This window comes from Suncus etruscus, chromosome 6 (assembly GCF_024139225.1).
Source record: "Suncus etruscus isolate mSunEtr1 chromosome 6, mSunEtr1.pri.cur, whole genome shotgun sequence".
NCBI classification, from domain to species: Eukaryota; Metazoa; Chordata; class Mammalia; order Eulipotyphla; family Soricidae; genus Suncus; species Suncus etruscus.
Window position 1 is genome coordinate 110,767,924 of NC_064853.1, and position 16,118 is coordinate 110,784,041.

Here is a 16,118-nt window from a genome sequence, read left to right on the forward strand (position 1 = left end):
GCCTTGCCTGCGCTAGCCTTGGACGGACCGCGGTTCGATCCCCCGGCGTCCCATATGGTCCCCCCAAGCCAGGAGGGACTTCTGAGCGCATAGCCAGGAGTAACCCCTGAGCGTCACCGGGTGTGGCCCAAAACCAAAAAAAAAAAAAAAAAAAAGAAATTGCAAACACGGTGCTTTTTTATGTACCCACTAAATACTAAGGCTCTCTAAATTCACTTTTTATTTTCCCTAGGCACTTTTCAGTTTTAACCTTGCATGGCTACAATTTTTTTTTTAACAAAGTCATACTGATTTGTTACTTCTGTTCCTTGGCCTATATGATTCCATCTGTATCACATTCAGAACATGGATAATTATGTAGAAACCTATTCTTATTTCTCAATTCTTTTACTTCTCTCTTATGGCGATTGTGGTACACTTCCCCCCTAGTTTCTTCACAAAATGATGCTTAAACAAAAAAATTTGATGGGACCAGGGAGATAGTACAAATGAATGAAGTACATCCATTGCATGTGTTGAGATCCCATGTTTGATAAACAATAGCTCATGATCTTGACTAGTACTGCAGGATATAGATCAGCACTATATTACCTGGTCAGAGCAAACCAGATATCATTGGGAAGGTGCCATAGATTTTAAAAATTTAGAAAACAGCTTATTTCATATTAAAAGAAGAAAGCTCCATTACACAATTAATTGCATTATGATTAATTTGCCCTTTATGTTATATATAAAGTATGAATTCAAATTATTGCAATTTTGTACAATTTGGGGGAGATATGTGTACTGTCTGTGGATAGCTGCAGAGAGATATCTTTAGAAATAAGCAGTCAGGGAGTTGGCTGTTGGCTTTGGGAAAGTTATGACCAGATAGAACTTTTTAATGGGTCACTAGGGAAAGTCAACATCCATCTCCATTTATCATAATGAAAAACAGGCAGAAGCAAAGTTTAAGTAAATGATTGCAACAACAAAATTTGTTTTTATTCCTTGAGGCTCAGTAAGCGCAGATTGGCCTGTCTCAGCACTAGCTTCTGTTTGGGCTAGATCAGTGATTTTATCTTAATATACAAAGACTAAGGTGAACAGGCAGTTCCTCATCAATCTTTTTGAAGAACTGTACACACATATTGAGTAGGAACCCCAAAAAAGAGCATGTTGATCACTTCCCTTTTTACTATTGGTATTGACAAGTTGATAAAAGACATAATTACATTAGAAGTCTTAACTTGATAAATAAATTTATGCCTGATAAACAATTTCATGCTACATTTCTGAGCTTAGAAAAGGAGACACTGGGCCCGGAGAGACAGCTCAGTGCATTTGCCTTGTAAGCAGCCGATCCAGGACCTAAGGTGGTTGATTCGAATCCCGGTGTCCCATATGGTCCCCCGTGCCTGCCAGGAAATATTTCTGAGCAGACAGCCAGGAGTAACCCCTGAGCACAGCCGGGCGTGACCCAAAAATAATAAAAAAAAAATTAAAAAAAAAAGAAGAAAAAGAAAAGAAAAGGAGACACTATTTTTTCAGGGTTTTTTTTAAAATTTTTTTTTAATTTTTACTTATGAGAATAAAGATGCAAAGAAAGAGGATAAAGTTACAGTGGAAGGACAATCACCTATAAACAGAATTCTCAGAAATCCCCTTGCTGATATCTGAACTTTGAACTTTCAGCCAAATAACATTACAAAAAATATAACAGAACCCATGTACAATTACTTTGTCCCTCAAGTCCCCAGATTGTAATACATAATATTTCTTAGCAGCACACAAAGCAATCTAAAGCCATAAACCTTATGTAACTCCTTAAACATTGAAGGCATAGTATTTTTTTACATTTCCATGCACATGCATATTAGTTTAAGTTAACCTCAAAAGTTTAAGTGGGTTGTTTTTCTTAAGGATTAGAGTCAAAGGAGCACAGTAAAAAACGGTTTTAGAGTGGCAATTATTGTTTGCATATGCCCACCAAAATATGAGGGACATGGAAAGGAAAAGTCTTAGCCTAAATACAAGGAGACCCTACCCCTGAAGTTTCCTGGCATAAGACCAACTTTAGGCTCCAGGCAAACTAGTTTGTCCAATCCAAGTCACTGTCTGTTGTGCCATTACACTTTTATTTTTCACACAGTCTCTGTTGTTGGTATCATGTTTCTGTATTAAAGATCCTGGAACCTGCATATCCTGTAAGCAGGTCGTTGTTGTTGTCAAGACTTCTTAGTGTTAAGGGAAGTCTCTTTTGAGCAGGTTGATGTCAGAGCAGTGGTAGGGTCTTCCCTGGATTGCTTCCAGGTGTTGTTATAAAAAACCTTGGAAGTTTCGTAGATAGCTTCCCTGGTTCAGGAGTGAATGGAGGATGCCCAATCTTCTGAGGCCTGTGCCAGGTCACTATATCAATGTTCATGGTGTAAGGTCCCATTGCACTACAAGATTTGTGTGTTCCAATCTCTATTAGATAAGAACTTATTTGTATGTATAGTATTTTCCCATTTTAATGTGCCTATGCAAACAAGGAACAATGCCATGTGGCATTATCAGTGCATATGGGGGCCATAAGAACAAATCCAACAATCCCCATGACATGGTTCAATCATAAGCATTAAACAGAGGGACTCTTTCTCCAAAATTCCTTATTGAACAGCTCACAAAGAGAAGAAAAGATAAAAAGTGGGTAGAATCGTCACTGTAAAAGAATACTTAGTAAGAGTTATAGCTGTCAAAGAAAATACACATAAAATATTCAAAAGACATATGTGTCCATTTTATGTCTTTTGAAATAGCTGGGGATGTTAAATCCAATGCAAGACTTTGGTCTCTGATTAGGACTGCAGTACTGAAGTTATAAAGAGTAATTGTGGGGTACTGATGGTTGGGGGTGAGAAAGTTAAGGAGTAATAATGAGCTATGTAGGGGTGTGCGAAAGGGCAGAATCTGTTGGGGCAGGAGGTTGGTCTTGGTGCCTAACAAGTTAAGAACTAAGGGTAAAGAGGGTTAATTAAGGGTAAGATAACGAAACTGGATTGGGAGATGAGGGAGTAGAAGGGGCTCTGGTGTGGGGAAGGGGCAATATATCAGAGGGGTTATATACATTGTATATCTGAATTGTTTATGGATTAGGCTTGGCAGTCAGAGAGGACCACTGTATAGGAAGTCACGGCTACATATACACTGATTTTAGAGACATATTTGAATGTTATCCTCCAAATCTAGAGCATTCCATTTTTTTTTCTTAGAAACAATCAAGAATTAAGAACATTTTTGGATGAAGTTAAAATAGTAGTGAAAAAAGAATCCCTGAATGAGGTCCAGTATGCATAGGACAGGAGTTTGTTTCCCCAACCCTCCCCCCAGGGCCTGATTTACCAGGCCCTGCCCTGAAGACCAGTCTGGCATGGAAGGATCTCAGTCCTCTGGACTAAGTGGTCAGCCCAGGGGGCCTATGGCTAGCTGTCCTGCCCAGAGCCCCCAACATACCAGTGGAAGACACCCAGAAGTCCTGGCATGTGGAGCCTTCTCTTTTTAGTTTGTTTTGTCTTTAAATAAAACACAAAAATCTTCATTATACCCTACAATCAAGACTTACAAAAGTCAGGAGATGCTGGTAGCAATAGGTCATGCAATAAGCGACATCTACCTCCCAAAGATATCTTAGAGCTGGATTAAAGCTCTGTTTCCAAAAACAGTAGCAGGAAACTAGTGTCAGAGAGGGCTTGGCTCAAGCCTTCTTTTCGGTAACCATTAGTCATTCTCTGACACCTCCAGGGAGACATCTGGAAACATTGCAGAGGTTATGATGCCTGCCCAGCTATTCAGTCTTACCCCGTTCTAGTGCTGAGAACCAAAAACAACAATGACGTCCTAATCAGCCAGACACACTAATTTCTTTCCATCTATATTTGATAGGACTGGTTTCCATTCCCTAATATTATTTTCTCCATTCACTCAGCAGGCAGCTGATTCTTGACTGTTCTCTTTAGGAAGTGAGACAACACAGATGGCTTAGGGATTTTGTCAAATTAAACACAGTGTTATTTTTGACTAATTCTTTGATGTTTTCCTGCAAAAAAAAAAAAAATCAAGGCTTTTTTTGAATCGGTCTCTAATCTAAAAAAGTGACTTAAAACTTTTGCTTCTTCATTTTAGAGTTTTAACTTACACAGAAAGTAAATGTTTATGTAGATAGAAACCTTTTAAGAAACTTCGCTGATAGCCTGTCTTTCTCAGCTCCTAAAGGTGATCCTTTGAGTTAGTGTCTATTCACCTTGTTGTTAATTTAATTTGCAAACATTAGATTAAAACTTCATGTAGAATGTTCATGCAAAGCAGAAATCTGTGCATTAGGTTCAGGACCCAAGTAATTAAAAAAAAAAAGCAGAAACACTTTGGCAAAGGAAAAGGCTTTATGAACATACATACTTCCTTTCCAATTTACTCAACAGAGAATATGTTACTCTTAGAAATGTCTCTTTCCATCTTCTCTTTACCAAAGAACATTTTGAGAGCTATAAATATTTACTTCTCACTATGACAACATTGTAGGCTAATAATGCAAAGATAAATTCATTTTTTCACATTTGCATGAACATTTAACTAATGAATTCGCATATTATTTTCTTTTTGAATTTTGGGCAAGATATAATTTAGCAATTCTCAAGGGTTACTCCTGGCTTTGTACTCAGTAATTGCTCCAGACAATACTTGCTATGGTATGCTGAGGATCAAAAACCAACTGGCAGCATGCAAAGCAAACTCTCTACACATTCTAATATGAGTTCTGCCCCGATGTGTTTTTATTCTACTTTTTTTTTTTTTTTTTTGGTTTTTCGGGCTACATCCGTTTGATGCTCAGGGGTTACTCCTGGCTAAGCGCTCAGAAATTGCCCCTGACTTGGGGGACCATATGAGATGCCGGGGTATCGAACCGCGGTCCTTCCTTGGCTAGCGCTTGCAAGGCAGACACCTTACCTCTATCGCCACCTCGCCGGCCCCCCTATGTGTTTTTAAAACTGATATTCTCCAAATTTTCTACATTGAAATATAGGAAGGTAAAATCTGCCCTACTCTAGTAGGATTTATTTTCCTTCTTGGTTTTGGGTCAGGTAGTTCTCAGTTAGGGCTTAGTCCTGGCTCTGCTCAGGAATCCTTCCTAGTGGGCTCTGGGGACCTGGGATGGCAATATCAAGATTGGGCCTACTGTTTACATGGTAAGCCATTATACTACCATTATACTACCCATTATACTATCTCTCTAGCCCCTCCCTTACTCTAAAAGTTTATTCTCTGAAAATTTATTCTTTTGAATAAATTTATACTGTGTTTTCCAGTGTACAAAGGTAAATTGCATTAACATTCAAAAAAAAAGTAAACTAGTATGTGCAGGCCAGAGAGTTCAGGGGTTAAGGTGTTTGCTTGTGCGTTACTGACACCAGTTCTATTTCTGGCACTGAATATGGTTTCCTTAGTATTGCCAGGAATTCTCCCTAAGCACAGAGCCAGGAGTAAGCCCTGAGCACAGCTGGTTGTGTTCCCCTCCCTGAAATAGTTGCATAAACAGACTTTTGAAAGAAACAAATACAAATTTTAAAAATTTCTTTAAAATTTGGCATATGCTATCTTTCATATGATGCTCTAGAAATTCAGCATTTTACAGATAATTGCAAATGAAAATAAAGTTGCGTTTTATATAAATTCTAAGATTTATAATAGCTAAGGCAAGAAAGACAAAATAGAATATTATATAGTCTTCAGTCTAGTAAAATTTATATTTTAAATTTTCCAAGAGCTATAAACATTTATTTCCTGTAAATGAATAATAAATATAGTTGGATTCAGTGCCATTGAACTTTTGTAAGTAGTATTAAGATAAATAATTGTATCATATGAAATCAGTTTGGCACCTGGCATCCCATTGATCTCAAGGGTTGATTCAACTAATCTGGCAGGCTGTGTCCCTCACCCCTAGATGTACATCCTCTTTCAAGGAAATAGTCTTCCCCCCAAATAGAGACAGACTTTTTCTGTTCTTTGGTAGAAACTCTATGAGCAACTATAATTTCCTGCTAAAACATCCAAATGAGCTTTTAGTGTGAAGGGTGGTGATATCTCCAAAAATGTCAGGGTTTTTTCTTCCTGTCTGTTTTTGAAAATACTTAATCCCTTAAAAACCAAATTCACTGTATTAAAATGTTTAAGAATTTCCTAGAAGAATGAGGTTGAATCCTCAATACATAGTCAGTTCTTTAATTCATAGGATTTAGTTAAATATAATTCTAATACTGTGACTACTATTTAGTTTTAGAATGTAATGTGTCTTAGACTGTGTTTGTTTGGGGGCCACACCTGGCAGAGATAAGGGCTTAGTCTTGGTTCTAAACTCAGGAATCACTGGTGGAAGACTTGTGGTCAACTATAATGGCTCCTGGAAATCAAACCCAGGTTAGTCAGCATACAACTTTACCTGTTGTATTATCACTTCGGTCTTGTATTGTATACTCATTTTAAGAATATATTTATAGGAAGCCGAAACAATAGCTCAATGGTAGGGCATTTGCCTTGCACACGGCTGATCCAGGACAGACTGCAGGTTCCTCAAGCCAGGGGCAATTTCTAAACGCATAGCCAGGAATAATCCCTGAATGTCAACCAGGTGTGGCCCCCAAACCAAAAAAAAAACAAACAAAAAACAAAACTAAAAAAGAGTATACTTACAATATAGGTTTTAAATTTTTGTACTGGGGTCCATCTGTATTCTCAGAAGTCACTCCCATCATTTGTTGAGGTATCATGTGGTGTCTGAGATCTAGTCACTCCACAATTTTGTGTTCTTCAAATTTATGTACTAGTTTTTGAAAGCATTAACTGTAAGCTGGCAGAAGATTGAGATGGATGTGTAAACTTTAGCAAGTGTTTACATATCTATAAAAGATATCTGGTATCACCATTAGTAAAACAAAATGAAATTTAAATCCATGAGTTTTGTGTTAAGCATGGTGTACAAGATGTAATCTAGTGACTTCCTTTCTCTCCAGCTAGTATGTTTATGATGGTAACTGAAATTTAAGAATTCCACTGTGACTTATAAACAGAATGTCTTTGGTGTCAGCTTACAGGCTTTCAGTTAGTAAGAAACAGCATAAGGTTTAAAATTCTCTATTATTTCAGATTGTGAACTTTAGTTAAAATCAAGACATAGTGCTTCATGAAAATATAATGCATGATTTAGGGTAGATTTTCATATTATGGCTGCAAAAGTACAGAATTTTCTTCTCAAAAATGTTTATGAAGGACCAGAGAGATAGCACAGAGGTAGGATGTTTGCTTTGCATGCGACCAACCCAGGACAGAATCTGGTTCAATTCCCAGCATCCCATATGATCCCCCAAGCTTGCCAGGTGTGATTTCTGAGCACAGAGCCAAGAGTAACCCCTGAGCACTGCCAGGTGTGACCCAAAAACTTAAAAAAAAAAGTTTTGTAAGAAAGGAAATGACTTAGTTCCTCTTAATAGTTTATACTGATTGTATAAGTGGGTTTTAAAATTTAAATATATAGAAGGATTGCATTGTTTTATATCACTTTAGAATTATCTTTTCTTGCATGTGTCTTACAAGCTGTTTTGAATTTCATAACCAAAATATTTGAGTATAATTTTCCTCCTGATTCACAATTTGTTTGTCTTCCTGAAACATATTTGAAAACTTGAAAATTGTTTATTTTCACGCTGTGTGTTTTTACTTTCTAAATCAAGAAATATTGTTGCAGAAATGATGGGTGGACTTTTTTTTCAGAAAAATAGGAAAGGAATGATGAAAATTAGAAGATTTGGGGGAACTGAGACTATCACTGTTTTGTTTTATTTTGCTAAATAAAAAATTTATATTTTACTTGAATTACTACACTATGATCCTGTCTGCTACCAAAGACCTGTTGTTTATATAAAAGTTGAATTGTCATTTAAATTATATCAGGGACCAGAGCAATAGCATAGCAAATAGGGTATATGCCTTGCACTGGGTCAAACCAAGTGGTATCCTATATGATTCTCCCCAGGCCAGGAGGAATTTCTGAGCATAATACCTGAAGTAACCTAAGAGTAGTGCCAATGCGTCCCCCAAACAAACAAACAAATAAATAAATAAATAAATAAATAAAGTTATACCAGAATTAGATGGGGCTGGAGTAATAGTACAGCAGGTAGGGTATTTGCCTTGCATATGATTAACCTTGGTTCAATCTCTTGGATCCCAGTACCAGCAGAAGAGTTTCCTGAATACAGAACCAGGGTTATCTACAAAGTATCAGTGGGTTGGCCCACAAATCAAAAATAAATGCATAAATAAATTAATTAAAAAATTAAATGTTTTTTTAACAAGTATTGGAGAGATAATCCTGAACAGAGTCATGAGTAGACACAGAACTGCACATATGTCCCTCAAATTTAAAGGTTACATCAGATGTTGTAAATTCTTTTGTGACTTCCTCTTGCAATAGAGTAAAATTCTTTTTGCCACAGTGCTTAAAAGTGCTTGGTCCAAAAAGAAAAAAGAAAAAAAAAGGGGGGGCCAGTGAGGTGGCGCTAGAGGTATGGTGTCTGCCTTGCAAGTGCTAGCCAAGGAAGGACTGCGGTTCGGTCCTCTCGGCGTCCCATATGGTCCCCCCAAGCCAGGGGCAATTTCTGAGCGCTTAGCCAGGAGTAACCCCTGAGCATCAAACCGGTGTGGCCGAAAAAAAAAAAAAAGTGCTTGATCCAACATATTCTCATATCTCTCTTTGAATCTGCTCTATGTTTAAAACATATCAAAATTCTTTAGCCCACTGCCCATTCACTTGAAATTCTTTTACCCAGTTTTCTATTCCTTTTCCAGATCTCTATTCCTATTCTGTCCATGACTGTCCTCTCAATATTTAGGTCTAAGCCCCACATTTCTTTGAAGAGAGAGCTTCTCTGAGTAATTTTTCTAATGAAATTTACTTCTGAGGGTGTTCAACCCCAGCCTGCACTTATAGTACTGCTTGATTTCATTTATATTGTTATAAACTATCACATTTTCCAACAGAAATTCAGTGCAAACAAAAATATTTGCTGATTAAATGAATGAATGAAGTAAATAATTTGTGTATGACTGGAATATGGGGACAGGTATGTTTTAGTGAGATAGGAAATGTTAAATCTTATATGCATAAGATATTAAGTGTTAAAACTATATGGAAGTGAACATCTTCTCTGTAAATTTAAGACTTTTATAGAACAGTTTTGGGGGGAAGCGTACATCATGAAAGACAAGCAGAAGTTGGGCTTAAAAAATAATACAGTAACCAAATTATGGGGCTTCTTCAATACTGCAGTACAATGTCTGAAATCATTGTTGTGACTACTGAAGTTTTTTTTGGTTTTGGGGGCCACACTCGGTGGCGCTCAGGGGTTACTCCTGGCTATGCGCTCAGAAATCGCTCCTGGCTTGGGGGACCATATGGGACGCAGGGGGATTGAACCGCGGTCCGTCCTAGGCTAGCGCTGGCAAGGCAAGACACCTTACCTCTAGCGCCACTGCGCCGGCCCCGCTACTGAAGATTTTTAAGGAGTCAATATTGAAATGGTTTCTTCTTACCAGCTGGAAAATCATTTATGTGTTAGAAGATTCTCATTACTCACCGATCCAAGGACAAGAAGTAACTTCTAAATGTCAGCAAGGTGTCAATTTAGTCGTCATTTATGACTTTTTTTCATGCAGTAAGACTGCCACGTAGAGCTGGCAAGAGGGAATGTCTGCCTTAGTACTTCACAACCAGAGATGAAATGATCCACTACTCCTTGAAGGCGATTTTTTTAGGAAGCTTTTTTTTTTTTTTTCCCTATTTCAGCGAAACCCTTGTTGCTTCTAAACATTTGGTTCTATCTTGTCAAATCAAGATAGAAATATCAAAATCAAGATGTTTTCCTGGGGTCGGAGCAGTGGCGCAAGTGGTGACGTGTCTGCCTTGCCCATGCTAGCCACAGACCGTGGTTCGAACCCCTGGCGTCCCATATGGTCCCCCAAGACAGGAGTAACCTCTGAGCGTTACTGGGTGTGACTCAAAAACCAAAAAAAAAAAAAAAAAAGATGTTTTCTTTAGTTGTTCTTTATTTTACATTTTTTCTAATGTATAGTTCCATTAGTTACCCCCTTTTGTGGTTTGTTCTCTACATATAAATGCGTGTATTTAAATATACGGTTTAAATTATTTAGGTTAGAATTTTCTCTATTTCAAAGGAGTAATAGACAAGATCCTTTCTTACCTGAAGCCTTGTACTTACATAACTGCAAGGATAATCTCCATCAAATAATATTATTGTGATGATGTATTATGTACAATTACACCTGACCTTTTACTACCACTTTAAATACATGTATAAAATTTCAAGAACAAACTACAGGGAAAAAAAAAGTCCAGTTAAAATAATACATTATTTTATTGACCCTGGCAACCACCTTATTATTCCCAACTAATTCACAGTGATTTAAAGCCACATTCAGCTCAAGAATGTTTTATGGTTTAAACTTAAGACATGGAAATTTTTTATCATAATTGAGAATGATGGGATTATGCTTAATACTAGGTTAAAAAGGGGGGTAGAAAAAAAGGGGGGTAGATTAAAACAAAAACGTGTTCAAATTTAAGAAGCATTTTATTAATATTGGCTAGTGAGTTTTCGAGAGTTAGTAAATCCCATTAATTGGTGACCCCAGTATTAAAATTCTCAGTGGGGATCATGACTTTAAAGTGTTTTCAATTTTGCATCCCTATTCTACATTATAGTTTAGGGCACACACTTGGATATAATATACCGTTTGTTGCATATATAAAATATTAACCAGCTAGGAATGATATTTCCCCTTTTTTCTGATATTATGTACAAATTTACTTAAAATTATCGAAAACAAAATGTAAATAAGTTACATGATCCCTATCATTAGAGAGTTCTAAAATAAGTGAATATTATCTGGTAGATCAGGTTTAAGTTACAGTATATAGGTGTATGAAGTGATGTAAACAAAGTTTTATGAACATGTGACTTCCTTTTGGTTGATTCTTTCTTTCATCCCTCTCTTCACAGCTTAACCAACTGGAAAAGGCTATGGAAGCAGCTCACACTTTCTTCATGGCCAACCCTGAGCACATGGAAATGCAACAAAACATTGAGAACTACAGGATAATGGCAGGTGTTGAAGCATCCCAGTTGGTAGATAGAGAAGCCAAACCACACCTGGTGAGTGATGGAAATCCTTACCCTGATCACTAGAGCCCAACCCTGGTCCTATATTTTCTTTGACTCAAAACAGCTTGAGTCTCTGAATGAAAAGCTAAAGCAGATTCCTGATTCCATTAGACTGGGCATTTTTACTCTTTTTAAATGATTGAATGAAATATTATAATTACCAGTGTGGAAAAATCATGAAGAAATGAGAAATAAGATTATTAAGATGCTTAAATGAAAATGGGATCATATAATTAACTGTGACCCTCTCTGAATCTCATCTCTGCACTCCTGAATTACTGTTGTACTCAAGGACACTGGAGTCAATGTGAATTGCCCAGGGTTACATGGTGGTTTCTCAGCTCTAGTTTCTTTTGACATTGTAAATTCTATTCTAAACCACATGATTATTTGTTTAAATAAATATTAATTACAATCGCATTATGTTAAAAGGGCATAATTGTTTAATGGGAGACATCACTCTTCTCAAAATGTGACCTCCAAGATGATTGTGTAAAGAATAAGAGAAAATGATAGATGGAGAAGCCTTAAAATAAAAAAAATTGAACCAGTCTTGCCCACCTTAGGTGTATCTGTAGCATATCAACTATTCAAAGTCAATACAAAATAGTCTTGAATATGTTCAGGAAAATGTTGATATTACTGAGCCATATCAATTTACTATGCAATTGATTTGCATAGTAAATCCTTTATATGTGCAGGTTGGTGAAGCAAGGAAATTTAAACTAATTTTCTCCCTAGCGTGCCCACTTTTATCCCACTATAACACAAGAATCCAAAACCACCTAGGAAAGGATCCTAAGTCAACTTCTGTGCTTACACAATGATCCTTTGGGTATTCTTTGTGGGGAAAATAATGTTTCTTTGCAGGAAAATTACAATGCAGGAGTAAAGCATTATGAGAATGATGACTTTGAACTGGCTATCAAGCACTTTGAAAAAGCATTAAGAGAATATTTCAAAGAAGATATGGAGTGCAGAGCCCTATGTGAGGGACCTCAGAGATTTGAAGAATATGAATACTTAGAATATAAAGCTGGTCTCTATGAAGCCATTGCAGGTAAACTTATTTTGTTGTTTTATTTATTTATATTTATGGAAATACTTTAGATAATTTTAGACAAAAATATCATAGTAATATAGACTTGTACATCATAAAATGTGAAACATCAATGAGCATTTATATTTGCCATATGTTCTGTAGCTAAATTTACCAAGTTTAAATGATTTCTTTGCCCTCAAATATCTTCAAGATGTAAATTTTAATATTAACTTATTCATCTTTAATCATTATTTTATTTTTATAGAAGTCAGGTAATACTTCAAATACTGATTCATAGTATAATTTTTTTTCTCTTTTCTCTTATGCTTAACAATATTTTGTGGACTTCTAATGTAAGTATTAGTAGCTTAATCTTATTATGTTTAAATGGCTGCATCAAATTTAGTACATTAGAGTAAATTATTTGGCTATTTCCATTGGGTTGATATTAAAAAGTTGTGATTCTCACAGTGGAGAAATGGTAATGTACTTGCCTTTCACCTACCCAACCCAGCTTTAATTCCCAGTACTCCATATGGTCACAAATGAAGTTGTGATATTTAATTATTATAATCACTGTAGTAGTGTGTGCTTTTGTAGATTGTTAAAATACTTGGAAGAATAAATCGTTTATTTATTTATATATTCTAGGGCCACGTATAAGCTGGGACCATCTACTTTCATGGCTTATTCCTGTACTCTGGCTTCATTCCTAGCTAGGCTCAAGACCATTTGGGATATTGGGGCTCAAACCTGATTTGGTGGTCCATGATTAGCTCCTCTACTGCATATGGAAAAATACTCAAAATAAATACTGTTTATATTAACAGCTTAAGTGTAAAAATTAAAGCTGTTAGAAGAGTAAGGAAAATAATATTTATATAGGAAGGAAAAATATCTTTTTGGCATGACAAAAGACAAATTGAGAAGTGAATGTTTACAAAAGATATAAAATTATAGTGTATATGGTAAACTACTTTTATTTTAGATAAGCAGATTAAAACTTCAAAATTTTGTCATAGAGAAAACATTTTTATTATTATTATTATTATTATTTGTTGTTGTTGTTGTTGCTTTTGGTCCACACCTGGCTCTGGGCTCAGAAATAGCTCCTGGTAAGCTCAGTGGACCATATGGATGTCTGGGATTGAACTTGGGTTAGCCACTTGTAAGGCAAATGACCTATCTGCTGTGCTATCACTCCGCCCCCTAAATATTTCTTATCTAAATGAATTACACTTAATTCTTAGGATTAAGTTCTAATTTATTAAGAGCTGTTTGTCTGACTTTTGTAAACATTGCTCGTTTAAATGCCTGTTTTATATGCTTGTTTCACATATCAATTGCTGAATATTTCTCTACACTCAATCTTTTATTTGGAGGTAGACAAAATTTTCTTTTCTTTTAGTTTACCATTTTGTGGTTTTTATGGATCTTATATGCTCTGTTTTTAAAAACTGTACAGTTGAATTTGAGAGAAAATTCAACTGTACTGTTGTCTATAAAAATGACTTTTTGAACAGCTTAATTCAGCTGTTCAGAACTGTTTAAGCAACTGTTCAGGCAAATATCCAAGTTGTGGTTTAAGAAAATTAACTGACAACTTCCCACAGATTAACATTTAGTTATATTCTGGAGGTCATACAACATGCTGATTTGTAGAAAGGAATGGAGTTGGCCTCATTCAGAATCATTAATGCCTAATATACTCTACGTCCTTGCCATCACCTTCATTTCAAGTAAAGTAATATTATTACAATTGACTTATGGGTTCAAACCAAGTATTTTATATTACAGAATCATAGTGATGCTCAGTAATTTGAAAAATATTCCATTTCTTATGAGAATTTAATTATTCCTACATAAATTTCTTATATTTTAAACTTATTAAATATTATTAAAATAATTAAAATATATTACAATAGTGATAACAGTACCAGTTGATATAAAGTTACAAAGAGATAAAAACCTGTAAATAGTTGAAGCCAGGGCAATAGCACAGCACATGGCTGATCCAGGATGGACATGGGTTTGAGCCATAGTGTCCGATATGGTCCCCCGAGCTAGGTGCGATTTCGGAGTGCAAACAAACAAAAATCCGTAAAAATTATATAACTATAGATAAACTTTTTCTATTAGTTACAAAAATTGATGGCCTCTTAATGGTGTTCAAAGGACCCCAAGATCATTCTTGGCAGTACTAAGCCAAGTAGGCCACAGTTCAGTGTTTAGCCCTTACGGTACAGGGAATCATCAGGATGTTTTTGACAGTTCTTGGGGGCCCCAGGACCACACTTGAAAATGCTAGGAGACTCCAGGGCTGGACCTAGTGATGCTCAGTAGTCACTTTAGTGCCAGAGAAGGAACTTGAATTGTCAAGTGTATATATTATTCACCCCTAAACCCCATTTCCCTTCCTAACTTTATTACTTCCCCTATTTTAAAACATAGAATATATTTATAAATCCAAACTATTTGAATTTTAGAAATAAGAGACAAATATAAAAGTGGCTTCTAAATTCAGTTATTCTTTACTAATCCTGATTTGAAGGTCTAATGAGCATTATTTTGTTACTCCTATTTTGTTTATATTATGCTTTTAAAGTACTTTTATTTAGATTTTGAGTATTGAGTAAGTCATGTGGAATTTAGAGTATGTATCAGAAGGCAAATAAGCATAACAGTGGTCAGCTAAAAAGATTATAGTTGAGAACTGCTTATTGTTTTCTTAAGAAATAGAATAGCCAAATTTTTATATCTAGCATGCTAATCAAATAAACAGAATGAGATCTCATTCTTGCCCTCATATTTTCCAACTGGATTTGCAAATGAGCAAACTATATGGATAATATTAACGATACTATATTGTACTAAATTAGGTTATAAAATAAAATGGCAATTTTCCTATAGATAAAAAAATGTAGTTTTCTCTTTTTGTGTTTTATGATTCTTCTATACAATCAATGAAATATAATTTGGCCTATGACTAATAGAGAACCTTTGACTAAAGCCAGTTAAAATTGTTAGTTTATGAAGTTATATAGTTCTGTCATTATTCTCAGGTGACCACACTCTGTATGGACATCAATAAGCCATAATTCTTTTGGAAATAATTATATCAGCTTGATTTTTATTGTAAAAGTAGAATAAGATTTGGAATATAGTAGGGTTTTTTTTTTTTTTCATTTTCTCTTTTGTTTTGGGAGTTATACCAGGCAGTTTTCAGGGCTTACTCCTGGCTCTGTAATGGTGTCTGGGATTGAAACAGGTTTATCTGTGCTCCAGCTAAGCCCTATACCAGCTGTGTCTTCTTTTTGGTTCATTCTTAACTGGAATATTAAACACTTTTTTTTTTCTGATGAGAGAGATGGAACCTAGAGCTAAGGAAACTATAGCTCTCTTAAGCATCCTTGTCAATTGGCAAACATGAGAGAAACATGGAAAGAGAAAAGGTTGGACAAAGTGAAAATCACAAATATGAGTACTTGTTCCTGTTCCTTTCCTTTTATTATTGTTTTATTATTGCTTGTATTATTTATTTGTTATTTAATTATTTATTAATGTTTTTATTATTATGTTCCCTGTTTTCTAGTCCCTACTGTTTTTAGTTTTTAAAATGTCCCAGTGATAAGTTTATTTGCTTATAAGGGAATTTGCTAGGAAATAGATTTCTCATCAATAGATATAAATGGGATAATATTATATTATCTCTTAGAAAAAGTTATTTCAAAATGTATCACAAGTTCCAGAATGTAGTAGAAGAGTTACGGTGCATGTAGTCAACTCCAGATATTTTTCTCTGTATGTCCACTGAACAGCAT

General features: G+C 35.5%; 1 protein-coding gene across 1 annotated transcript in view; it reads left to right on the plus strand.

Moving 5' to 3' along the window:
• P3H2 (prolyl 3-hydroxylase 2) overlaps positions 1-16,118 on the plus strand; it is a 175,765-nt gene that overhangs the window by 112,303 nt on the left and 47,344 nt on the right. The window contains exons 2-3 of the mRNA XM_049776030.1: positions 11,094-11,246; positions 12,126-12,315. Of these exons, the coding sequence (XP_049631987.1) occupies positions 11,094-11,246; positions 12,126-12,315 (343 nt within the window). The remainder of the gene's footprint in view (positions 1-11,093; positions 11,247-12,125; positions 12,316-16,118) is intronic.